The sequence below is a fragment of the Solea solea genome, chromosome 7 (genome assembly GCF_958295425.1).
Source record: "Solea solea chromosome 7, fSolSol10.1, whole genome shotgun sequence".
Classification (NCBI taxonomy): Eukaryota; Metazoa; Chordata; class Actinopteri; order Pleuronectiformes; family Soleidae; genus Solea; species Solea solea.
The window spans coordinates 26258272-26282938 of record NC_081140.1 but is presented as its reverse complement, the minus strand read 5'-3'; the positions used below and the strand labels follow the sequence as shown (position 1 = coordinate 26282938).

Sequence of the window (24667 nt, the reverse complement as noted above, 5' to 3'; positions counted from 1 at the left end):
TTCTATGATCTCTTAAAGTCCTTGAACCTGATGTAAAACTTCAGACACACGTTAAATCTGATCCGGCCGACGACGGCAGCGAGCAGAGAGACTTCCCCATCGTCCATCATCGCAGTTTTAATGTCAGGATGAAATAATGGAATGAAATGAAAAGTTTTCTCCAGGAATAAATCCTCCCTGTGTGTTTTTTTTTGGCGTGTGTGTCTCCCTCTGAGACGCTGGTGGAGACTGATGGGAGCAGGACGAGATGAGATGAGATGAGATGCGAGCTCCTCGGTCGCTTCGCCTCCTCAACTCCTGCATAATCAAGTCTGTTGTTTCAGAGTGTGTTTGCAATTGAGCGGCACAGAGGGAGGGAAGGAGGGAACAGGCTGGCTTTGATTTTTTTTTTTTTTTTTACAACGTTGTGAAAATCACTCCACATGATGAAAGCTCTGAACGGCTTAGACTGAATCTCTCAACGAGCTTGTGCGTCCAGACTGTCGTCGTAATTAGCCGGGGAAGTGAAGGAACGTATTGAGGGGAATCAGGTCAGGTCGCGAGTTTATCACACTGCACAATATGTAAAGTATGGAAATTACATTAGAACACGTAATGAAGAAGATTATCTCATTGCATCTCACAACTATACATTTCATTACAGTGTCGTTTGAATTTTCGAGATCATTTAGTTACTTGCTTTAACACGATCAGGCATGAAAAACACATTATGTAATTTTATTATTATATTATATTAAGTTTATAAAAAAAAAGATTGTGTCATAATTAAATGTACATTTTCATACAGTATTTCAATTTGTACGGACAAAGTAGAAAGCATGAAAGTACCATAGGGCTGTTTGTTACATTTAAACATTAAAACCCAATTGGATACAGCCTAGAAGTGAATTAGGCCACGTCCAGACATAAACAATCTTTTTTTCTTCGCCATTTAAAAAAAGTTTCCCCATAAAGACGCCATCAATTCAGGAAATACTGTATCTCCGTCTACACTGAACCCCCTGAAATGACTCAACATGTCATGATTAGCCGCGGAAGTGAAGGAGCGTTTGAGGGGAATCAGGTCAGGTCGCGAGTTTATCGTACAGCACAATGTGTGAAATATGGAAATGTCATTACAATATGTAATGAAGTAGATTATTTCATTACATCTCACAGTTATAGATTTCATTACAGTACTGTATAATTTGGAATTGTCTCGTTTTACTGAGATAATTTAGTTTCTTGCTTTTACGTGATCACGCTTTTTGTCACAATGACATTTTGTTTTCCAAGTTCCTTATGAAGTTTATAAAAAAATTAAATGTATTCATACAAAAAAGTGGAAAGCATGAAAGTACAATAGGTCTGTTTGTCACTTGTCATTTGAATTGGTGCAAGAAACATTAAAACCCGATTAGAATTCAAAATATACAGCCTAGAAGTGCTTGACATGTGTTTTCAGACCAGCCCTTCTTAATCGAAACCCTAGTTTGGGGAGCGGACTCTGGTCTGGGTCCAGGTTCTAGGTTTGCTTCACTACAGGATAAATTTGGCCATATAATCTGTTTAAATCAGCCAAAAAATTGTCGGAAGGACCAATTGTCCTCTAGTGTGGGGGCAGGGTTTAATTCTTGTAGGAAGAACTGGAATTAGGTAGTTTTGCCTGTAAATCCATATTCAAATCTGGTGCCAATAATTTAACCTGACAAATGTAAATATTGTCCATAATTTAGCAGATTTTCCTTTTGGACAATAGTGGATTTGACCACATTTGTATCAGTGTGATCAAGTACTAACACGTGATCATTTTATCTATATTAAATGTATTAATTCACCACAGAAAAGATCATGGTACATGTCAACATTATCAACCCGATTTACTTTAAATCCCTTGAGATTAAATCTCTTTTTCGAGGGTCACATGATTTCGAATTTCGAAAGTTCTGCCTCTCACTTTCAACATAACCAGACAAAGATTATTGAGTTATTTATTCACAGCTGGTAACATATGGGATTTGTTGTTTGTTAAAGTATGTAAAATAGTTTATATTACCTTTTTTTTTTTTACTTCAACACATCTCTGGATGCTTCACTGCGTCACGATTTGACTGGATTTAAATAAAACTTTGGTTTCAAGAGAGTCGCCCAGTGAGAAACTCTAATTATGTTGGGATTTTTATGCTGCTCTGGATTGCGGATGTTTGCTGGCAGCGCTTGAATGGAAATAAAAAAAAGAAAGAAAAGTTTAAATCTAATATGAAATACACATCAGGTGCATCATTATAACCGTAAAACATGTGCAGCACAAGCTGAGCCATCTGTGCTGGGGCCTTTGAGGAGCTGTTTTTGTTATGATTATGATGATATTGTTTTCTGCCTGCTCTCATAACGGGTTACATTTCCATTTTTTTAACATTTGAAAGTGTTTTGTAGTGAGCTGCTGTACGGGAAGATTGAGAGTGAAGGGTTACAGTACAAAGTACCAGAGTGCTTGATAGGTTTATGAGATGACTTCTAGTCTGAGTTGTCTGGTTCTCACAAACACGGCAACATCGTCTGCATAGAAGAGTTCTTCAGCGTCCAAGTTGCAGTTCTGACATACAGTAATTCAGAGTGTCTTTCTTGTGAGGAAACTATGGCAAAGGTTTAACCCAGCTGCCAAAATCATATGTCTTACTTGTATTTGTGACCAGCAACAAGTCGAGTAAAGAAAGAAAAATCTCTACGTTTTTTTTTACAGAATATGCAAGTTTAAAATCACAAAGAAGCCACAGTAATGTGGGTCTTAAAACCATAAACTTTGTATTTGAATTTGGGGTTGTTTGATATGGAGGACTGAAAGTGCCAAAATTAAATAAATAACACACCATTATATTATTATACACCATTAAATAATTACTAAAATGTGTCATTAATTAATTCAAATTGGAATCAAATGCATGAATGTGTTATTAAATGTGTCATTAAACGAATTAAATACCAGTTAATTGCTCGGTGCTCAATCCAGTTCTTAGAATACATCCATGCTTCAGACCAAAGCAATGGATCAGACTAGATCAGCATTAGCCCCGCCCACTGACTTTGATGGGCGAGTTTGACAGAAATAGTAACACATTTATGTATTTTATTACAATTTTAATTAATTAATGACACATTTAAGCAGTTATTTAATGGTTTATTTATTTATTTATTTATTTAATTTTGGCACTCTCAGTCCTCCACAGTTTAATCGCTGTGAACCTGGCCACTGGTTTGCAGAAAAAAAATTCAACTGTGTCAACTTCCTGTCCATAAAAACAAACCGTAATGTCCCTGTAACAAGCAGATACAAATCATCTGACATGCATCTTGTGGACGCAGCGACAAAGTCTCAAAGTTTACATAAAGTACTACAACTAAACCAAATAAACTTCTAATCGAGTACTCGTTTGGTCTGAAAAAAATCAGAAAAGTTGATCTGTGTTCACCAAACCTGAAAATTATTTGGTTTTTAATAATGTCTTTGTTATATGGAGCAAAGAAACCAGAAATATTTACATTTAAGAAGCTGACAAATCAGAAAACTTGTTTTAGTTATTGAAAAAAACGCTCAAACCTATTAAGTAGATTTTGGAAATACGTACATTTTGGAATTATAAGTAGATTTTGGAACTTTAAGTAGAATACACATCAGTATACAGTATATGTATTCATGTGGTGTGCTCCTAGAAACAGAATAAATTCCGTGTCAGGTTATTGAGGTTGTCTGCAGCTCATGAAATGAATGTGTGACTGCAGCAGCTGTGGAGAAAAGGAAATTGCGGCAAGTGACCAATATTGCTCTGACCACATGGACGTGTCCACCTGAAGAGAATAAGATAAATGCTGACCGCAGGAGAATCAGCCTGCTGTGCCGGGGTCTGGGATAAAAAAAAAAAAAGGAATAATAATCAAAGTCAGAATTTATCGGGATCTGCAGAATTTTCCAGTGCTGCAGGCAAAGTGTAAAGTCTCCTGGGTAAAAAGGACAGAAAATAATAAATGTATGAAATTTTACCAAACACTGCAGTTTTTTTTTTGTTTGTTTTTTTTAATTGGACCTTGTTCAAATCGGTCTACGCTTATAACTGTTGCGATAAATGCGAAGATTTAGTGACTTAGCATTATTTATCATGTTTCTGAGAATAAAAACAAACCATAATTGGCTGATAAATAAATAATACTCGCCCAATGCTGATTATTTGAAAAAAAAAAAAAGGCAAATATTGGCCTGATTAATGAGCCTAACAGATAATCAGTTTACCTCTAATCACAGCTGATAATGTGGATGAATAATTGCCTCAAATGACCTTAAAGTGTGAAGGTTGTGGAACATTTTTTGTAAACTTTCCATGGGAACTTAAGTCAAGGATTTTATTAAATGTTAAAAATTGGAAACTTGCCATGGAATTAACTGGATGTTTTGGATCAGTTAAAAAAACGATGTGATATACAAATATAAACAATTTTGTTTTGTCATATGCAGGCATGCACGCAAATGGATGGATGGATTGATGCATAGATAGCTTGCTAACTAGTGATAGCTCGATAGATCGATAAATCCATAAATGAATAGATGCAATGGCCTTCAAAATATTTCTGAAGACACAGCATCATATTCCAGGAAGCTAGCACCATGACAAGCTAACCCCTTTAAAGAAATGGTGCTAGCTAGCTAGCTTACATTTCGCATGTCTGGTTTACCAGCTACTGTTAGCGACTGTAATACACTTTGATATCGTAGTTGCTACTTGAACTTTATAACAAATATCACTCATAATATCATTAAAAGTTGCCTTTGCGTTTGTAGAAATCATCTGTGATGTCATGTAGGGTAAGTTATTCAACTTATTTGCACGAAATCTGATTGTTTTTAGCCAAAGATTATGCTACAATTCATGATTTACCAACTTTACCAACGTTTATTTTGTATCTTACACAGTTACAGCTAATGCTTTTCACTTTTTTTACACACTTTGAAGTGTGCGAAGGACAGGTAGGACCAAAATAATTTCATTGCTAGTTCTTTTATTCTATTTTTAATGCACTTTTTAAAATTTGTCCTCACCTGCTGCTTATTGGCTGCAGGAAATGTCTGGCCCAGCTAATTTTTTGGTTTGAAAACACGGCCTAACTGAGTTGCCCTACACCAACTGTGTAGCCTCGATTCCCAGCCTCCAATTTTTAAATGTATTCCCGTTAATTCCCATTTAAATTGTTTCCAAATTTCCAGTTGTGTGCAGCCGTAAATAACAGGTATGATCCTATGGATATGTAAAGAAATCCACCCCTATTCCTGGGAATCATTTTGAAACTGGTGTGCTGCAGCTCCCTGTGCACAAGCCAAAAGTTGTGTTTGTGTGTTTGGCTCCAAGTCAAGGATGTTTAGCTTAACATCAAACTCTGACAAGGCATCCTGTCTGCTGTGACTGTATCTATGTAATATTTATGCTGCGAACATCAAGGCACAGCCCGGGGTATGGAGAGTGTCCAGTGTGGTGACATTAAGATGCCACCGCTGCTGCTTCTCAACGCTGTCGTCTGTGAGGCTTCAACAGACTTGTCATTTTTTTTTTTTTTTTTTGTGATGTGTGCTGGAGCCGAGTGCAGCTCAGTAGGACGTTGTTGGGATGAGGAGCAGCACCTTCCAAGTTTCAGGCGGCACAGCTTCACTCCGCACAGTCTGCATTTCAATTGTGCCTCACGAGGGAACTCCAGAAAGTCTCTGAGGCAGATTTGCGGCAGCGACATTGTCCTTGTCCATTTTTCATTGTCATTTAATTTTTAAACATGGTGGAACTTAACCATCAAAACTATCGCAACGATTGTTCAATTAATGGATGACTAAATTAATGGTCAACTATTTGATTTTAACTACTAAAATGAAAGGTAACATAAAAATGTACATTTTATTTTCTAAAAATAGCTACTAAAATGAAAGATAATGAAAAAAAGTACATTTTATTTACCAACGATAACTACTAAAATTAAAGATAACAAAGATATGTACATTTTACTTTCTAATAACTACTAAAATGAAAGATAGACATAGACACATGTCTATCTTTAGACACATAAAAATGTGCATCTTATTTTCTAATAATAACTACATAAACCAAGAATAACATGAAAAGATGTGTTTGTCCGATAAGAATAACTATTAAAACAAACCATATCATAAAAAAATGTGGATTTTATTTTATTTTTTTAAGAAAAGCTACTTTAACAAAATGTAAAATCATATAACTACCAATAACTTAATATAACGTCGTCATACGTCACAGGTTCACAGAACAAATCTGGTTTCTGGTACAAACTGGTCGCGACAGACATCACGGTGTCATCTTTTTGATAATATCTGATAATCCTTGAAGGAAAAGTCTGTCACAAAACATTCATTCAAACTTAATTTTAGGAAAAAGTGACAGTTCTACAGTCCTGAAACAAAAGTCCCGTTCACACAGACAGCGATTATATAAAGTTGAATGCTAATTAACAGTCAGTGTTTAAAAGAGCACTAATAATAATGGCCGTGTCCATGTGGAATATTAAAAGCAAGCAAGGCTTCCAGAACAATGAATAATGAAGAGTGCAAACTTGTTCTGTGCTGCTCCTAAAGAATTAAATACTTTAATCGGGCAAAGACAATGAAATATGAATGAGTTCGGCTCAGTTGCAGCGCCGCTTTCCAGAGAGGCCACTTCTCAACACCACACAGAGACCGTAAACCTGGATCCAGCTCTGATCAACCTCTGAGAAATAAAAGTGGAACAGCTCCCCGGACTGGAGTTTACGCAGAAACACGGACTGCGTGGCTCAAAATGGCGTCTTTGTGGCGTCAGTCCAGTTATAAAGTACATGTAAATTTGTTCATCTGGTTAGCTTTGGCTTTTTATCTGCAACTGTAATCTATTTATAATTCCAAAATCTACTTATAGTTCCAAATTCTACTCTACTTATAGTTCCAAATTCTACTTATAGTTCAAAATTCTACTTTAAGTTCCAAATTCTACTTATAGTTCTTAATTAATGGTCGACCTCAACCTGTGACGGTGTCAAATAATTAGTGTAAAAACAAAGTATATGTTTTCATGGGAGTTGTCATGAGTCGTTATTATTATATTATCAGACTTCACTCTGACTCAGACTACAGCTCACTCTCTCAACATATAAGGAGTTTTTTTTACGTCCAACACAAAATTTTTGCAAATATGTCAGGTTTACTCTTTTTTTTCTTCTTCCATCAACAGTGAAATCATAAAAAATGACAGAAAAATTGCTTAACCAATATAAAAAACCCCAATGTATATACTTAATATTAAAGAAATACACAAATCTGGTCATCTTTCCAAAGTTCCTTCGAACTAAATGTGTTTTAAAGATGACAAACCCAATCAAATGAAGTGCATAAAGCATGATAATTGCACATTTGTGTGTAATATAACATTTCTGACTATTTCTACTGCCATTTCTGTAACACCTGATGTTGTTTTTGTAAAAGTACCAGTAAAACGCATGTCAAGAGGTATAACAACCAACTAAATATCAACACAACCATATCGTTCTTTAATAATGTTGACATCAGGGCTGCAAAAGTTCATTTTAAACTATTTCGATTATTAGGTGTTTTTTTTTAAATAACTGAATCAAGTGCTTTGATTTCCCAGCTTCTTCAGTGTGTAAAAATGTTCTGGTTTTCTTTGCTCCATTTAACAAAGAAATCATTAAAATTGATTTTACTTTTTTCTTTGTGGACAAAACAAAGCCATTTGAAAACGTCATTATTTTGAGTTCTGGGAAACAATGATTAGCATTTTCTGACAGTCTGCGGACCAAACAAGTATTCGATTTATGACGTGTTTCCACCTGGTACCAGGTACTTATTTTAGTTCCTGCTCTGGCGAGGTACTGAGTAGGTACTATGCATGATGTCATCAGACTTGCCGGCCACTGATTGGTCAGAGAAAAGCACCAATAGTCTCACTTGACAGATGAAGGGTGCAGTATAAAAACAGATGAAAGAGAAGCAGAATAAAATAATAAAATCAGCAACAACAAAAATCAACAAAAGTTACGCACTACAGCTTTAACACACTGTAAAAGTAATACTGTAGCTTGAGAGTGCTGGTTATTTACCAGGTTAACATTGCTCAGGCAAAAACATATAGTTTACCTGCCTGATCGTTCTCACTGTGGAACGGTAAGTATTGACGAATGAAGACTAAGCACTTTCAGAGAAAAAGTCAAAGTCATTTGATACCTTTGGGCTTAATTCAGCTTTGTATAAAATAAATTAACACCTTGATCAAGATTAACAATCCTAATGCTGTGTCCGGTGTGAACACAGCATAATGTTGCATGAACATTAACACCGTCTAGAATGAGGGGACTGAGGAAAAGTCATGCTGGAACCATGTAGTGGAAAAGCTCCTTTTTAAAGTTACACACTACAGCTTTAATGACACATGTTTGTCCAGTAAAAATTATAATAAGAGCCATTGTTCACTCATTTCTATCAAAAGTATCAAAGCACACGCAGCGTTTTTTGTTTTCTTTTTTAATATATATAGAGAGGGGGGAAATTAAAAATCCAATATTGGACTCTGAGCACGACTTTAGCAGCTGAGTGACAGGAAAACCTTTCACAGCATCTGCAGCCCGAGGCGCATTCATTCAGGCTTGACTTCTACTCCCACTGTCGAGGCAACGTCGATGTGTCACAGCAGCAGCTGCTCAACACGAGTGGGTAACGAACATATGACGAGGAAAAGAGAGAATTTGAGTCTATAAAACACACACACACACACACACACACGGCAGCTTACAAACCAACTGTTTGTCTTATACAGTAACTGCTCAGGAAGTTGACGCGAATCGTGGCTCCGCACTTTCTTTCAACAGTTTCTGGCAAATTCACTCACGCAGCTCCATTTAAAAAACACACACAGACACACACACTAATACTAACACGGGAGAATGTGAATGTTTCCAGTTCAGCGCAGGACAAACTGGCGACACTGTTTCTTACGCCGAGTCTCCTGACGCGAGGATTAGGAAGTAAAAAAAAAAGAAAGAGAAAAAGTGAGTACTTACAGGCGGAGAAGAAGAAGAAGAAGAAGATCAAACAGCCCGCTGTTACTCTGGAACCGACGCGCCGTTTGTTCCACAGCATCCTGGTAGAGAGAGGCTGAGAGTGTGTGTGAGAAAGAGAGAGAGGAAGTCCTGACAGCGGTGCACGAGGAAGAAGGAAAGATTCTCCGTGTATGAGCTTTTCTCACTGTGGATATGAAACACACGCACACACACACAGGGCTTTTCCCTTCCACAGTAGCAGAGTCTCTGCTCTGGTTGGTTCTGAAGAGGAAACACCACTTTCTGTGTGAGGCGCAGGGACGCCCTCTGCTGGCGAGGGGAGGTCACTAACACACACACACACACACACACACACACACACACACACATTATTATTGCAGGGGTGTCAAAGCGTGCGGTCCGCGGGTCAAAATCAGCCCACAAGACCAGCGGAATTGACAGAAATATTTTAGTTATTCATTTTAATATGCCATATCATGCACTGCAAAGGCAATAATAGCAACACATTGTACATATAAGGCTGTACATAATCTTCAAGCTGGCAGAACACGGGAAGGAACAAATATTTCCACGTTTCCATTAGGATTGGTAGAAAATACACAGCCTACCTTCCCTTGGGGTACCAAGGGAGTACAATATTCAATTCAATGGCATCGGTACAATGTCACTCAAGTAAAGTTACTGTTCTCAGTGGAAACACACACCTGACTGAAGGGTTTTACTGTTCCAAACTGAATTGTACCACAATGGAAACACAGCTTTTAGTGTTTAACCTCAAATGAACACAGCTATTTATAACGGTTTTAATTAGTAAGAGTGTTTTAATGAGTTTTAATGACTTGGGTCGTTGTGTTTTTCAGTCGTTTCAGGCAGTTGCTGCGTTACATGCACTCAAGAGTGTTGCCTCTTTTAGAAACCATCAATGAAAACTCCCAGCAAACCGTTTGCGTCTCGACTCCACGGACTCGCGGCTCGGTGAGATTCAACCTGGCGGAGCGGCTCACACCTTTATCATCTGTGATGAGTGCTCGCAAATTAGTGACATCATTTGTTTCCTGCAGAACTTCAGCTGGAGTGGGAGTGTAATTAGCCACATAATTGGAAACATCTGCGGAGGTGTGTGTGTAAATATGTTTGGTTGCCGTAATTGTTATTGTTCCGTCCTCTGGAGACAACAGTGTGGTAACAGCGAAAGGCTGATAATATAAACAGCAGTTTATGAGGACATGGCAACTGTTATCATGTCAGACTTTAGTTATTATGTTAAATAATTAGATACTAATAATGGCCTTTATGGAAGCGCTTAATTACCTTGTTAGAGGTTTTCGTTGAGTCGCACTTCATCCACAGGTTTTCTGAGTTACTAAGTACACGCTCAATGTTCTCTTTTCTTTAATTAACACGCTGCTTTCAAATGAGGGTTGTGTTTACAGTGTTTTACAAGACGAGTCCATTTGAACTCATTTTACAACATAATTACAGAAAACCTTTTGAAAGCTCAGAATTTTCTCTGATGTTTCAAAAACTGCAGCTCCAATGGACGTTCGGTGGAGGGTAAAAACATTGGAATTTTCTTGTCGCAATGGACTGTTTTCGTGAATGTTGCCGGCATGCTAGCTGGCGTTGCCTAGCAACAGGTTTCTCAGGATTTTATCACTTTAAATTATCACCTAATTATCACTTTTTTAAAACAGCCAAGTCTGTTTTGGTCTAAACTTTGGGAGTCGTATGTCGGTGAAGGTTCTCAGTCATCCAGGTCATGATCTTCTTCAGTAGTTTAGCTGTGGGCGACTGGGACTTGTTTGAGTTGAGTTGAAGACGTTTCACCTCTCATCCAAGAGGCTTCTTCAGTTCTGACCAACTAGTAGGAAGAACCAGGTATTTAACCTCTGCGGCTGATACTGGTCTAGAGAGTTGTTTAGTTGAACATTACAAGACACCATAATGGAACCAAACAATGCAGAATTGTAGATCTGATGGATGGGCGACGAGCTGAGTTTTCAATATTTCCCTTTGGGCCTGCCACTCTTGCTCTGTTTTCTGGAGAGATAATCAGTTTTAAATGCCCACATAGACTCTTTTTTTGTCCTAAACTGATTGGACTCTATACTGTGCCCACGATCTCTGAAGGTATTACTCCATTTCATCTCTCATCGTAAGCTCTCCTGCGATGTGCACAATGACAGACGACAAAAGGCTACATCTGTCTCCGTATTAATGGACCTAAACAGATATAATATGTGTTGAATAAACAAAGCAAAATATGAAAATGTACTCAAAAACTACTGGAGAATGATGCCATGATTTAATTATTTACAGTGTAAAACCTACTGTTGATTTGTTCACGTCTGTACGATGAGTCCCATCATTCTCAGTGTCACCTTCTCACAGCCGTGTTTATTTTTTCTTTGATGTGCAGCAGCAGAACCGTGTCTTTCTGACATCCTGTGAAGGCAACATTTATTTTTATGAACTTTGACTGATCAGTGCAGGTTTGTTGACGACAAACAAACAAAGGCTCTCTCCAGAGCTGGTAGGTAACAAGAAACCAGAGACAGTTTCACCCTCATGTTCTCTTTTTCTAGTGACACCAAATGAAGGAGCATATTTTTGGACAATGACAGCTACATGAGGATTTTTACAGAGACGCAGTCTTCTGTCTTCAGATTAAAGAAACAAAGTGCACTTTCTGTCACTGAAGCAGTTGCATGTTCTGTCAGATGAAAGTCTCAGTCTGGAGACACTAACATGTCCTTAAATTTTAATGACTCTACATGTAAGAAATGTATATAAAAATAAACGTGAAATGTCACGAGATGTTAAAGCTGTAGTGCGTACATTTTAAATATAAACAAGTGTTTGTTACATTCTATAGCAGTGTTTTGTCATTACTGAGGTGCACACATACACACGTAAATATACATTTAAAAATGGATTGTTTCCAAAGGAGTGAAACGTGATGCAGTGTCCTATATGATGTCCTTGCAACTTTGTTACCTTTGGGTGTCCTTCCAATCAAAAAGGGTGCCATAATGAAGTTATGAAGGGTCTCACTTTGGACAGTGCACTTCCATAAATAACTGCAAATCCCACACCATTCCAGTCGCCGGTGTCCCCCAAGGCTCAGTGCTCGGTCCCCTGATTTTCATTCTGGACATGCATACATCATTTAACAACACAGACTTCATTTCCACTGCTACGCCGATGTTTATCAGTAATACCTGTCCAGCAGATCCATCACTTCTGCCATGCTCTCTCCACTTTCACAGACTGTCTCACTGATATAAAAGTCTGGATAAGTTTCAATAAAGCCTTTCCACACATCGGATGCTGAAAAACTGATTCAGGCCTTCATAAACTCTCAACCTGATGACTGCAACAGCATCCTTTATGGCCTTCCCTCCACTGGCCTTCAAAAACGTCAGAAAGTTCAAAATTCACTCACTCGTCTACTACCACTTTATCCTCCACATGAGGGTCGCGGGGGTCGCCCGCGCCCATCACTCAGAAGTGTCCTTGTTCCAACTGCGTCATGAACCCGGGTCTTCTTGCTGCAAAGGCAAGCAAGAAGGAGTGCTAACCACTACAACAACCATGTGGTGGCCCGCATCCAATTCAGTTCCAGATCTGTTTGTCACAGATTTGCAAAAATATCACGCAGTGATCATTTAAAATATGTTATGGGTTAAAATGAAAATAAGAATTCTGTAAAAATTCTCAGTTCAAAATGTGGCATAAGTAATGGATTTGCTGGACTGGTAATCATCGGTGTAGAGGTGGAAATGAAGTCCGATGGGAGCGAGCACTGAGCCTTGAGGGACACCGTGTGTGACTGGAACGGTGTGGGATTGCAGTCATCATTTTAAACTATTAACCATTTCTTTTGCACATATTTATACTTTCCCCCCTTTATCAATCTCCACAGAATTGTAAGAATACAGACTTAAAAACCTAATTATTACAATAGTTTATCATCTGTGAGTAAGCTGCTCGTAATTGCAACAGCACACCTTTATTTATTTTTTGGTTTTAACTATAACTCACAGATATTTGTAGCCTATAATTATGACTTTTCCCACCTTTTCCCTCCACTTACAAAATGTAAGTGCTTACATTTGTAAATAATTTAGCGCAGCTCTGAATATACATATATATATATATATATTTTGATATACATATATACAGTATGAGGGTAATTGGGTTATGTGGTCGGGCCAGGTGATAATATTAGCTGTAATCAAAAAAATAAATGTGGTGTATGCATTAAGTCCCCTGGGCTCCTCTGTGTGTTTGTTAACATTAAAACGCTGTAGTTGCAGAAGAGAGGGTGTGTGTGTGTGTGTGTGTGTGTGTGTGTAGGATGATAAATTGCGGTGTTCTAAAGCTCCAGGGGTATGATTTTTGTAAACTGAGGAGTATAAATTTGGGACAATACTTGATGGAACATCAAAATTAGCTTTAAAACAGCTCCTTTTGTGTCACAGCTTTTGTTATTGCTTGTACAAACATTATTGTGTCACTTTCACTTTCACCTCCTTTGTTCTCTTACAGAACAGAAAAAGATTCTGCGTCTTTTTACAGTTTCATTTACTTAGTCACAAGTCTCTGTCTGAACGAGATTTTTTTGTTCAGGTTTGTTCTTAAGATTTTTTCAGGGTCTGTTTTTCCAAGATCTTTTTTTTGGGGTCTGGTTTTACAAGGCTTTTATAGGTTGTTATCAGAGGAACTGTGTGATGTGTATATTCTAAAAATAGTTTGATTCATTTCATTTCACTTAAATTGTAATTATCACCTTTGGATTTCAGTTCTATATAAAAAAAAAACACTATGTTCTTCTGCAGACTTTTCACATATCATGTTTATCAGCATCACACTGTCCACTTTTCATTTGTCATTAAAGCCAACTTAACTTTGAAAAGGGCTGTGATCAGGGAGGAGGGAGGGAAAGTAACGCTATTCCACCCAAATTAGCTGAGGCCAGCGTAAAAATTGATGGCACTTCAAATTAATTCCAAATGCTTCACCGGCTCTATTGTTAACTTTATCTTCTCTTTGGTGCAGGGCAGGTACAGTTAGTTTTTACACCCTAACAGCCATAATATCTGCCCGGTCGTGGCCCAACACACAACACGAGAGCAGAGAACAAAATGGAAAGTTTGAGCGCCACTAAAAACAAAACAATGAGATAAAATAAAATAAAAAATTATATGAAGCTTCACAGAGCTGAGAGTAGAACGTCAGAGTCACACAAGAAAACCACCTTTCTCATGCGAATCCTGTGTTAACATTAAGACATTTGTTTACTTTAATGGTAATATGCTACGTGGGATCATTTTTTACATGTAATGGTTGACTTTGTGTGTAAGAACACAATGTTTTTTTAAAGCATCTTAAAATGATAGTGTGGTTGTACGAGGTGCAGTATGGCACATAATCCCTAGTATTCAGACCAGATTAGTTTTACATGTGGAGGTGGAGTAATGTCATTTTAAACAGGACATCTGTAATATTGATGGCCAATATTGCTCAGGATAAGAAACCTCAGTAAAACTACCACAGTTGGGAGGGGTAAATCGGGGTCTAAGGGCCCAAACGTGGAAGTGCAACAGGGTAATGAACCCAGTGATTCCCAACCCTGCACTGGCTACGCAAAAACAACTTCACCCCGACTTCCTGGACACCGAGTTGCACTCGATTTACGCACCGCCGTCACCTCCTGTCGTCATGTACGTACTACGATGCTTCTTGATATCATAAGTGATAGTGCCCTTGATGCATGCTTAAAAATCCGTGGAAAACTGCTTGTGAAAAGGAGATTAACGCACATATAGTATTTACTACTGGTCTAAACCGTATGGGATTAGTATTAGCTGAGGTAATTGTTCCAGACCTTTTCACCCCAGGTAAAAGTCACTGTAATCTTTACTGTCATTGTCCAGTAATGATGACTGACATACCACTAAGAAGCTCTGGTAATAATTACTTTACCTTTTCCTCTTTATGTAAAACTAAACTGTCCATAAACCGTTCACTCTTCTTGCACCAAAGTCCATTGAGAAAATCAGTATTTTAAGCTTTCTGGGACACAGTGTTTGGTAAGTTTTGGTGTCTTGGAGAGTCTTCGATGACTTTCTCGATGGACTTTGGTGTGGGAGAGTGAGCAGATTTCAAAGAGACACAAAGTTCACATACTCGCCCCCAAAAAAATCCCTCAACTATCACTTTAATATTGCAGTCCACATTCTCCCACTTTTATCAAACATCTTCTCTTATTTTACAGTCTGTTGTTGCGAAGGCCATTTGTGTGTGTGATTACACGCCGTCAACCCACAATTCCAATCCATTTTTGCTGCAGTTTCCAAAGTGTGATCGATACAGTTTTATCTTTCCCAGTCGACTGCAGTTCCTCAGCGCTGCTTATGAGAGGATCAATGCCAGGGAGCGAGGGAGCGAGGGAGAGGTCAGGTCCTGCACAGTAGCAAAGCCTTTCCGAGCGCCGGTGGTTCGATAGCTTGTTAGTGTGCTTGGCAATTTTCATGACACAGCCTGAAATGCAAAAGAAAGAAAGCACTGTAAACATAAATCTGTCACATTTCCAGCTGCATGTGTTGTCACACCGGCTCTGCTCATGTACAGTTTAATCGCTGCTGTGGTAAAATGTGGGTTTTAATGTCTGTCACTGATGGATATCGGAGAAAAATGTCACCTTGCTGTGTTTCTATGCAGTTAGAAAAAAGACTGAGCTCAGATAATCAGATTATCATTTTGTGAAATAATGCAGCTCACCTCCAGCTCCCGGCCGTCACAGTCATCAGGAAACTGGGTTTTAAAATTCAACCAGTCATGATCCGGAAGACTCAGAGGATGAGTCAGGACCTCGTAAGGGACAGCCGGGTGCGTCCAGGAAGACGGGACGTGGATGCTCCAGATATCAGACTGCCCAAAGGTCCCTGTGGATCAGAGACCAGGACTCTGAACAACATGGTGAACAAGAGAACTAAGTTTATCAACATGTATTTCATTGGGAGCTTTTCGCTCTATCTTAAAAGACCGACAACGGGAATCCATTGAACAGTGCTTGTGTTCTTAAATTGTTACTACACTTTATTTGTCTATTTACTTGCACTTTTAAATTTCAATGTTTGTTTTGTAACTGTTATCTCCCTGTTTTGTGAACTATGGCTACCTTTCTTGGCCAGCACACGCATTGATCTCAATGGGTCTTAAAATCTAGATTAGATTAACAGCTGAGATTCCATCACTTTTTATGTGCATTTTTGAAGACACGGGAGCTAAGAAACAGTTTTAATGTTGCATTAAATTGGGAAAAAGTTCAGCAAGCAAAGGATAATCATGGGGCCGAAACATCACTCCAGCTTTTGCATTTCACTGCTCTGGAAAAATTCCAAAAAGTTACAGTTTGTTTCAAAAAGCGAAGACATTTTCAAAAAAGTGAAACTTTCAGAAACTTTTTCCGACTTTCTCCATTGCTAAATGTTGTTAGATTAACGCATGTTTTCAAGTCTTTTTAACTGATCTACAGTGCAGCATTGTTTGCTTTGGTTCTTGTGTCAAACGTCACATTCGTGAATCTTCCAGTGACGATACTAAAAAAAAAACACCAGGTACTATCACTGATGGAAAAGAAGAAAATTAAACGAGAAGAGTCTAGCCCAGTCGTGCTAGAACTGTATAATGGAAAAGCGTCAGTAGTATTACTTGACAGATGAAGGACGCAGCATAAGAACAGACCAAAGAGAAGCAGAACAACAAAAATCACCAAAGGTTACACACTACAGCTTTAACACACCTGCAGCTAAGTAATATTGAGTGCTAAAATATAGTTAACCTGCCTGATGGTTTTCAGTGTGCAATGACAGGTATTGACACATCTGAAAGAGAAAGAAGAATGAGGGCACTTTCTGAGAAAAACTGATCATTTGATCCCTTTAGGGTTAATTCAGCCTTGTGTAAATAACAGTGATCAGCGGGAACAGTGGTGTTTCCCACTGATCAAGATTAATGATCCTAACGTTGCATGAACATTAATAATGTCCAGAATGGGGGGGCTGATAGATGAGGAATGACACCCACCGATGAATTCTCCACGTCGACTCCAGAGACGCACGGTGCAGTCGGTGGACGAGGTAAGCACCACTTGATCATTGTCAACAATCTGCAGGCTGGAGCAGAATAATGAGACACAATTGGAGAAAGTGTTAACGGCAGAAGTCTCTGAATAATCCAATGTGTTGGTTGGCGAGCGTTTGCTCAGCAGTATCTCACCTTTTGAAAATCGTCTGTTTAATCTGCACGGATGTGAACGGCACTTTAGAAAAATGAATTGAAATGAAAATCGTGAATAGCGAACCAATCAGCGTTGAGATTCTCTGATGTCTGGCCACACTCAGTGAGTTTAAGGTAGATCATCTTGGTGTTGATCTACCGTTGGAGCTCCATGACATTAGAAGATTTATCTACAGAGACCTCACTTCATTTCCTTACTTCCTACTCTCCCTTACTTCTTCACTTCTCCATTGCTGTTTTAAATACACAAAACCAGCCATCGTTATCAACTGAAATGGTTGCATTGTTGGGGGGCGGTCCAGTGAGTTGCTTTCTTTGACCCTGTTTTTATCCTCTTTCAGTTACATTGCCCTGTATTAAAAACTGCTATATAAATAAAGTTTTATTCATTGATTGACTGAAATGCAGACATGGCGTGGCACGATGCCGGGATCTGTGTTCCGTGTGACGACACAAGTTAAAGTAAAAAAACAAGACCCAAGACACAGATGACTACAACCATAAAGGATCTAAACACCAGGATTATAATAATTAGTTTTTGTTTTTCAAATGAGTTAAGTTTTAATTAGTTTTTGGAGCGGGTATTTTTAATTAGTTTTAATTTTTTGTTTTCAAGATTCAAAAAGTATTCAACCCTTAGTGCTCACACAGGTGCACCCTTGACAAAAAAACACTTAATATGAACACAAATACATTATTTATGTACGAAATTAATTTACAAAGACGAAAACTAAGCACATTACAAACATCAGGCTGTCATCTGCATATCGTGTGATGCTGCGTTCACACCGGACACGATGCGACAAATTCGTCAATGCACAGACGGAAAACGCACTGATGCATTGGCCAATCAGCGTTTAGATTCTGCAGATCACGTAACGTACTTGTACTTTGCACAAGTTTTCCGTTAGTTAACGTTTTATTTTTTAAACTCTAGTTTTTATTTTTATTTTAGTTAACGAAAATGTTTTTTTCCATTTTAGTTTACGTTATAGCGTTAGTTTTTGTCACATATTATAACCTTGGCGCTCACCAGGAGACTGACAGATACAAGAAGCTAAAAATGTGATGTATTCCATTTACATCGGAACTCGGAACTGGGAGTGACATCACCCGAATTTATCGCATTCTAGTTGAGAAGTTGGAAAAACAACATGGACACAAATGTATCTTGGGCTAACCACTGTTAGCGAAACCAGTCATTAACAACGCTCTATGTGGTATTTTAGCAGCAACGGTAAAATATTACTGCGTGTACGACTGAATTCCTGTGAAACAAATACGATACAAGAGCTATAAATGGTAAAGTAGCAGTGGTTGTCCTCTTGGTGAGGTTGCTCCGAGTTGGAAATCCCAGTTCGGACTACAAATGTAAAGCACCAAAAGTATATGAATTTCACTTACCCAGAAACTCTGCTGGTGTGGGCACGCCAGAAGTACTGAGCTGGAAAAAAAATGGTGAAAAATAAACAGAATCACATTTAAGATAAGTTTTATTAAACTGTGTATTTCCACTCTACTCGCTGTGTAAGTGAAAGTAAAGGTGACACTCACGTCGTGGTGATTTTTCCTCAGGGTTAAATTTGCTCATGTCGTAAACGTAGATGTAACCAATTTGGTCGGCAGCGTAGAGCAACGTGTCCTCTTCTGTTTTAGCCATGATTGTGATCTTTTCTTGGAATAAAGACTGCAACATGGAAATTATGAAAAGGTTACTAGCCACACTCGTCGTCTCTCCAAGAATGTGACAGCAAAGCAAGAAAACTAAAAGTTGGGGCTATGTACAATGGCTCAAAAAACACAGTTTCCTGCTTTCTTTGCAATTATTTCAAAGATAAGATATTTCAGCTTTAGGGGAGGACGACACCTGCAAACGCACCCGTTTTCACAAACCTCCCAAATTAAAGTTTTGCATCATCTGCAAAGAAAATACCTTCTAGCTATTAAAAAACAGTGGAGCTCAGCATAGAAAGTGTGCAGTTAAGATATTTGGTTACTCTTCAATCAGCGAATGTGAAGACAAAGAGGAAGAAAAGTAAACCTCTTTTCCTTTTCGTCGAATTCGTTTTATGTGATTTATTTAAGTTTTTGTTTTATTTTTTGTGATTTTATTTTATAGTTTATACAATACAATGATCACGTTTGTATAACATAATTATCATATTATAACGTGATTCTTCATATATTTTCCACTGTGACAGTTATACGCTTCTTTGAAAATTCTGTTCAAATGTGCGACACATGTTAATAAAAACTAGTTTCAGTCACATAATTTTACATAAAATCAGTAAAATATCTCACAGCTCTGAAGCCGCTCACAAAGGTTCCTCCGCTGAGCACTCGCCAGACATTTATACAACCTTTAACAGAGAAAATGCATAATTTAAACGGCAGTGAGAGACATCGCTGGAGGTCGTAAAGAGCAACCGTCTGCGATAATTACGGCTCGTGACACTGACCGGCCGCTCCAGAGGACAGGAGCAGAGTGGCCGAGGAAAACGGGACATTCTTCAGGAAAATGATGCTTGGGACACTTTTGTCCAGTCCTGTGAGAGTGATAAAAATAATTATGTGATTCTGTCCACTGCAGCATATTAATCATTCAATAATCACCTTCAGCATTTTCTGCTGAGTGAGGGCAGACAAAGCGACACTGGATACGTCCAGAAACAACGTTCCACACGATTATCTCTCCGTCATAGCTGCTGGTGGCCAGGAGGGATGGAGGACACTGCACCACACACAGGATGTCCTCTTTATGACCGTTATTCTGGGGGACAAAAAAAACAACAACAACAAATGTGAGTGAATGTGAGTGTCCCTCGTTTAAAACTTCCTTAATACCAATCAAAAATAATACGCAGTTCAACAGACTCATTATTTCCAATCCTATAAAGCAACGCTACGTCCCGAGATCAGGTCTGTCAAAGTCAATCACAGCTGGGGCCGAAAGTAAAATCTGTGTCCATGTCGAGGACCAGGCGAGGTCAAGTCACACAAAATTCAAAACAAAGCAACGTTATAGATTAAAAAAAGAAACCAATCAGAGATTCAATTGGAAATTAAATATTTATCATGATATAATATGTTATACGTTTAGATATATTAGTTAATAATAATTTACCCATGGAATAACCTCAGAAAGTGAGGTTTTTATGTTTTTAACAAACATATGAATGTCAAACAGCTTTAGCTGAAGCCCTGGTTTCACACAGATCAGCAGCCGAGTGTGACCACATTCTGGACGAGCTGAGTGTGGATCAAAGCCGGAGCAAGCTGACACCGGCTTGTCAAACATTACTCCTGCTGCCTAAACTTCACACTGATATAAACTGATTCATCTGTCTTTATGGGTTCATTTCTCACCAAACGAGAATATTTGCTCGGAGAGTCTGAGCTGCCAACGAGGAAACGACTCAACTCATGAGCCAAATTAGGGGAAAGCAGATGGCATTTTGAACCTGAATTACACTCACCGCCTGAGCGAAACATGTTCAGCTGAACTGGGTCACATTTTAAAATATTAATGAGACGAAACACGAGACTGACCATCTGGAAGGAAACAGGGAGATTCGCAGTTAACCGGAGCCTCGGTGGATATGAGGAGGAGACCAGAGTACAGTGTTTGCAACAAAACTATTGATCTTCCTCCTGCAGGACTTTAATGAAAAACTATTTCGAGTGAGGAATCTGCACATAATCAAAGAGCTCTCTTCTCTTTTCCTGGCTCCTCTAATGCAATCTCTCTGCTCCGTTAATGGGCCTCTTGGGTGTGAGTGTAACCACCAGCCGTAATGAAAGAGATGGCAGGCGACGCAGCATCAGGTCTCTGAATGCTTCATTCAGCATTACTGAGAATGAGATCCCCCTCAGTTTTGTTCTTAACCTCTCGGGCTCCACCTACACTTGATAAAAGGTATCGTTTGTTAGAAGTGTGGTGAAAAATGTGTCACAGTAATTCGTAAAGTAACACAGAGTAAGATTTGTTCTCAGGGACCCCCTACAGTTGGTAAATGGTATTGTTTTTACACCTAAAGTCGACTATGTTGCAGTAATTACTATGGACTAGCGATCTGTCCAGGGTGTGACCCCACCTTTCGGCCTATGTCAGCTGAGATTGGCACAGCTGAGATTGGTAGAAGATGGATGGATGGATACCGCAAAGCAGAGAAATGGAGCTTTGCGCCCATATACTTGTCATTACGGTAAAACCTCAGGACCATCCGCGGAACACCATCCAATCACAGACGAGATTCACCAGCGTTTGTGACGTCAGCGTCTCAGTACTGTAATTCCTAAAAGGTAGACTATCTGCCAGATATCAATAGTGAAAGTTATCTTGGAAAAAAGGGGCAGAAGCACTCACTCATTGATAATTTTTTTGACAATTTTTACAAAAATCTAAAAAATTCCAGGCAGCCTGATTATCTTGATGGTCATAAGAGGATTAAAAGGTCCAGTGTGTAACATTTAGGACGATTAATTGGCTAAAATTAAATATTCTAGCCATAAGTATTTTTGTGTAAGTTGAGACACATGTGGTCTAAGGGGAAAACTCTTCAAACTGATCAGCTGTAGAGTACTCACAAAAGAACATTAATGTAGAAGAGTGGTACATTAAAATCAGGTTTCCGTCGCTGGAGAAATTAAACCTCCTATTATTTACTTTGTGCACCATGTTTCTACAGCACAAACAACAGCAACCCAATAGTTCCCTGATGTGATATGAGATATGAAAAGAAAGTAAAAAAACAAAAAACTGTTAGATATAGTGTGGAATTGAAAAATGTCCAAACTGAGTGAAATGGAACAAGGAGAGAAGGATAAAAGGGAGACAGTGGGTTCAGGTCGCCCACTGTTCACTTCAAAATGTTCCTTCAGGCAATGCCGCAAAGTAGGTCAGAGGTCACAAGCGCTTTCTTACCCATCTCTCTCAGAGCTTTCCAGCCAGTCAGCAAAATAACAAATAATAAAAAGAAGCTTATATAGTGTCGGGCCAGGTCTGCAGTGTCCTCTGCTCTGTGTGTCTGTCTAACATGAAAATAGAACAAGCAGAGATGGTTTTGTCTCCACAGTCCTGAAGGTGCAACAATGACCGAGGACACGAAACACTTTATCATCTCTGTTCTGTAGATGTGACAAAGAAGATAAATAGATACACAGATAACAGCAGTGCAGGTCAGAATGACTCCATTACTCGATTATTAATCAATTATTAAATTAACTGTCATGATCTATGAATCGGTTTTTAGTGGGTTTTTTTTTTTTTTAAATAATTAAAACAAGTTTCCTAATGTTTCAGCTTCTTATACGTAGATATTCTCTGGTTTCTTTGCTCCATATCACAAAGAAATAATCATTATTTCAGCATTTTTCCACATTTTATGGACCAAACGATTATTCGATTAATCGATTATGAAAATAATCGTGAGCTGCAGCCCTACTTATCGTCTTTGTGCGAGAATGTCGTGAGTGGACACCAGAGTGATTGACAGCTGCTGTCGTCCAATGGGAGCCTGGTTTCAGGTCAACTTGTGCTTGGAAAATGTTAGCGTGTTAGCTCCGTGGCTGCAGTTGGACATTCCTGTGAGATACTGGTTTCATTTTATTTTTAGTCTGATAGGTGATAGTTGCCACTTGGTTTTAATAAAAGAAAGGTGATTTACATGTATTTACATGAACCTAAATTGTCCTTGTTTCTGATTAAATTAACCCTTTTAATGTTTCAATGCTTCCTTTTTGGCCTAATTCCATGAGTAAAATGCCTTGTTTTTACATATTAGGCTATAATGTCTGTGTACTTTAATAGTTTTTCTTTACTTTTTTTGTGTGTTTTAGGGCATTTATTCTGTGGCATATACGTTATGTGTATTATATGACCTTTGTTTGCTGTTGTTCTGCAGATGTTGTAGCAAATGAAAAATGTCCCTTTGTCGTCAGTAAAGGTCACTAAAAGAGTAACTATGTGAACAATTGTTTTGCAGAAGTTCAACTTGTATTTCTGGAGGTAGTTCTTTGATTATAATTCTGCTGTATTTGTCCTGGTGTAGTTTTCTCTTTCTTCTTCTTCTTCTTATTATTATTATCATATTTATTTATCATATTGTTTTTAATGTACCACTCAGTTGTTCACATATGTATGTTTAATATGTTTTTTGTTTTGTTTTTTAAAGGCCTAGTTAATATCTAAAACATATTCAAACTATGTCACCTTTATGTTATACTTATATGTTGTTCACTTTTAGTTGAAATAAATTGCAATGTTTTGATAAATGTGTGTTTTAAATCGTGTTTTCTGTCCCGACCACAAAGACACAATTTGTCCTCTTGTCACTTTGAACACAGAAAAAAAATAATGATGTTGTCTGTGTGAGATATTTGTCTGCAGGGGGGAGAATACAAAACATTATTGCAGAAACCCATTGAACTGCCTATTATTTGATCCTGTTTTTTGGACAGTTTTCTGCTCAAGAATCACCAGATCATCCTGCCACGAAGGCTGCGGCTTCTGGACGTGACGGAGGTCGCCGGGTGCGTCCTGAATAAAATACAGAGACACATTTCAAACCTGTGTATTACAAGGACAGCAGAACATTATTGAGATTCTTAATAACCTGACAAATGACGTGACGAGTTACACCTTTTTCCCCTCAATCGTCACGTTGTTATAATGAAATTCAAAACAGGCTGGATGTGATTCAATCTATCAATCATATTTTCTGCTCCTTCCCCTGGAAATGACGGCAAATAAATGCAAATGGGATGCAGTATGAAGGGAGACACGGGGAGGAAATGATGGATATGGGTTTCTGTGAAATGCAACTGACAACATAACACCTGAGTTTCTGTCTTTTCTCTTGTACTCACTGAGTAAATGTCAATCGTCCGGTCCCGGCCCGCAGATATCACATAGCTTTAAAATACAAATTGCACAAGCGCAACGTGAATTAGACTTGATGCATCGAGCGGAGAATTATTTGCAGAGTGTCACGTTGTTACTCACCAATTTCGGTGAACTTTCAGAAAGATGCAGTGGCAAACCTCCAGGCACTTTCCGTCTATGGGGGGGAGGGGTGAAAGTGATTTTTCACAATTACTGTAAAGTGTTGGGCTTGGATGTGATTTTGTCTTTTCAGGGAGTAATGAAAATTTACCATCCGTGCCCTTCTTCAGCGTCTTCAGGCACTGACCGTTGCTGAAGTTCCAGATCTTCAAACATCCATCTCTTCCACCTGTGATGAGTCTGCAGATACAGGATAAACGTGAT

At 38.5% G+C, this 24667-nt stretch overlaps 2 protein-coding genes across 6 annotated transcripts in view; both read right to left on the bottom strand.

Moving 5' to 3' along the window:
• The window catches only part of b3glcta (beta 3-glucosyltransferase a), an 84799-nt gene extending 75460 nt beyond the window's left edge, over positions 1-9339 (bottom strand). The window contains exon 1 of the mRNA XM_058634852.1: positions 9094-9339. Within this exon, the coding sequence (XP_058490835.1) occupies positions 9094-9172 (79 nt within the window). The 5' untranslated portion in view covers positions 9173-9339. The remainder of the gene's footprint in view (positions 1-9093) is intronic.
• A 3617-nt stretch (positions 9340-12956) lies between these two features.
• The window catches only part of wdr95 (WD40 repeat domain 95), a 31137-nt gene continuing 19426 nt past the window's right edge, over positions 12957-24667 (bottom strand). For 3 of the 5 annotated variants that reach the window (XM_058634151.1, XM_058634154.1, XM_058634152.1), the window contains 12 exons: positions 24555-24643; positions 24404-24458; positions 24268-24313; positions 23879-23938; positions 20014-20170; positions 19860-19946; positions 19702-19760; positions 18955-19087; positions 18805-18844; positions 17188-17276; positions 15880-16043; positions 12957-15639 (listed from right to left, as the gene is read on the bottom strand). In XM_058634151.1, the coding sequence (XP_058490134.1) occupies positions 15628-15639; positions 15880-16043; positions 17188-17276; positions 18805-18844; positions 18955-19087; positions 19702-19760; positions 19860-19946; positions 20014-20170; positions 23879-23938; positions 24268-24313; positions 24404-24458; positions 24555-24643 (991 nt within the window). In that variant the 3' untranslated portion in view covers positions 12957-15627. Of the gene's footprint in view, positions 15640-15879; positions 16066-17187; positions 17277-18804; positions 18845-18954; positions 19088-19701; positions 19761-19859; positions 19947-20013; positions 20171-23878; positions 23939-24267; positions 24314-24403; positions 24459-24554; positions 24644-24667 lie in introns of those variants that run through there. The other 2 variants (XM_058634153.1, XR_009240904.1) reach the window with 2 other exon arrangements.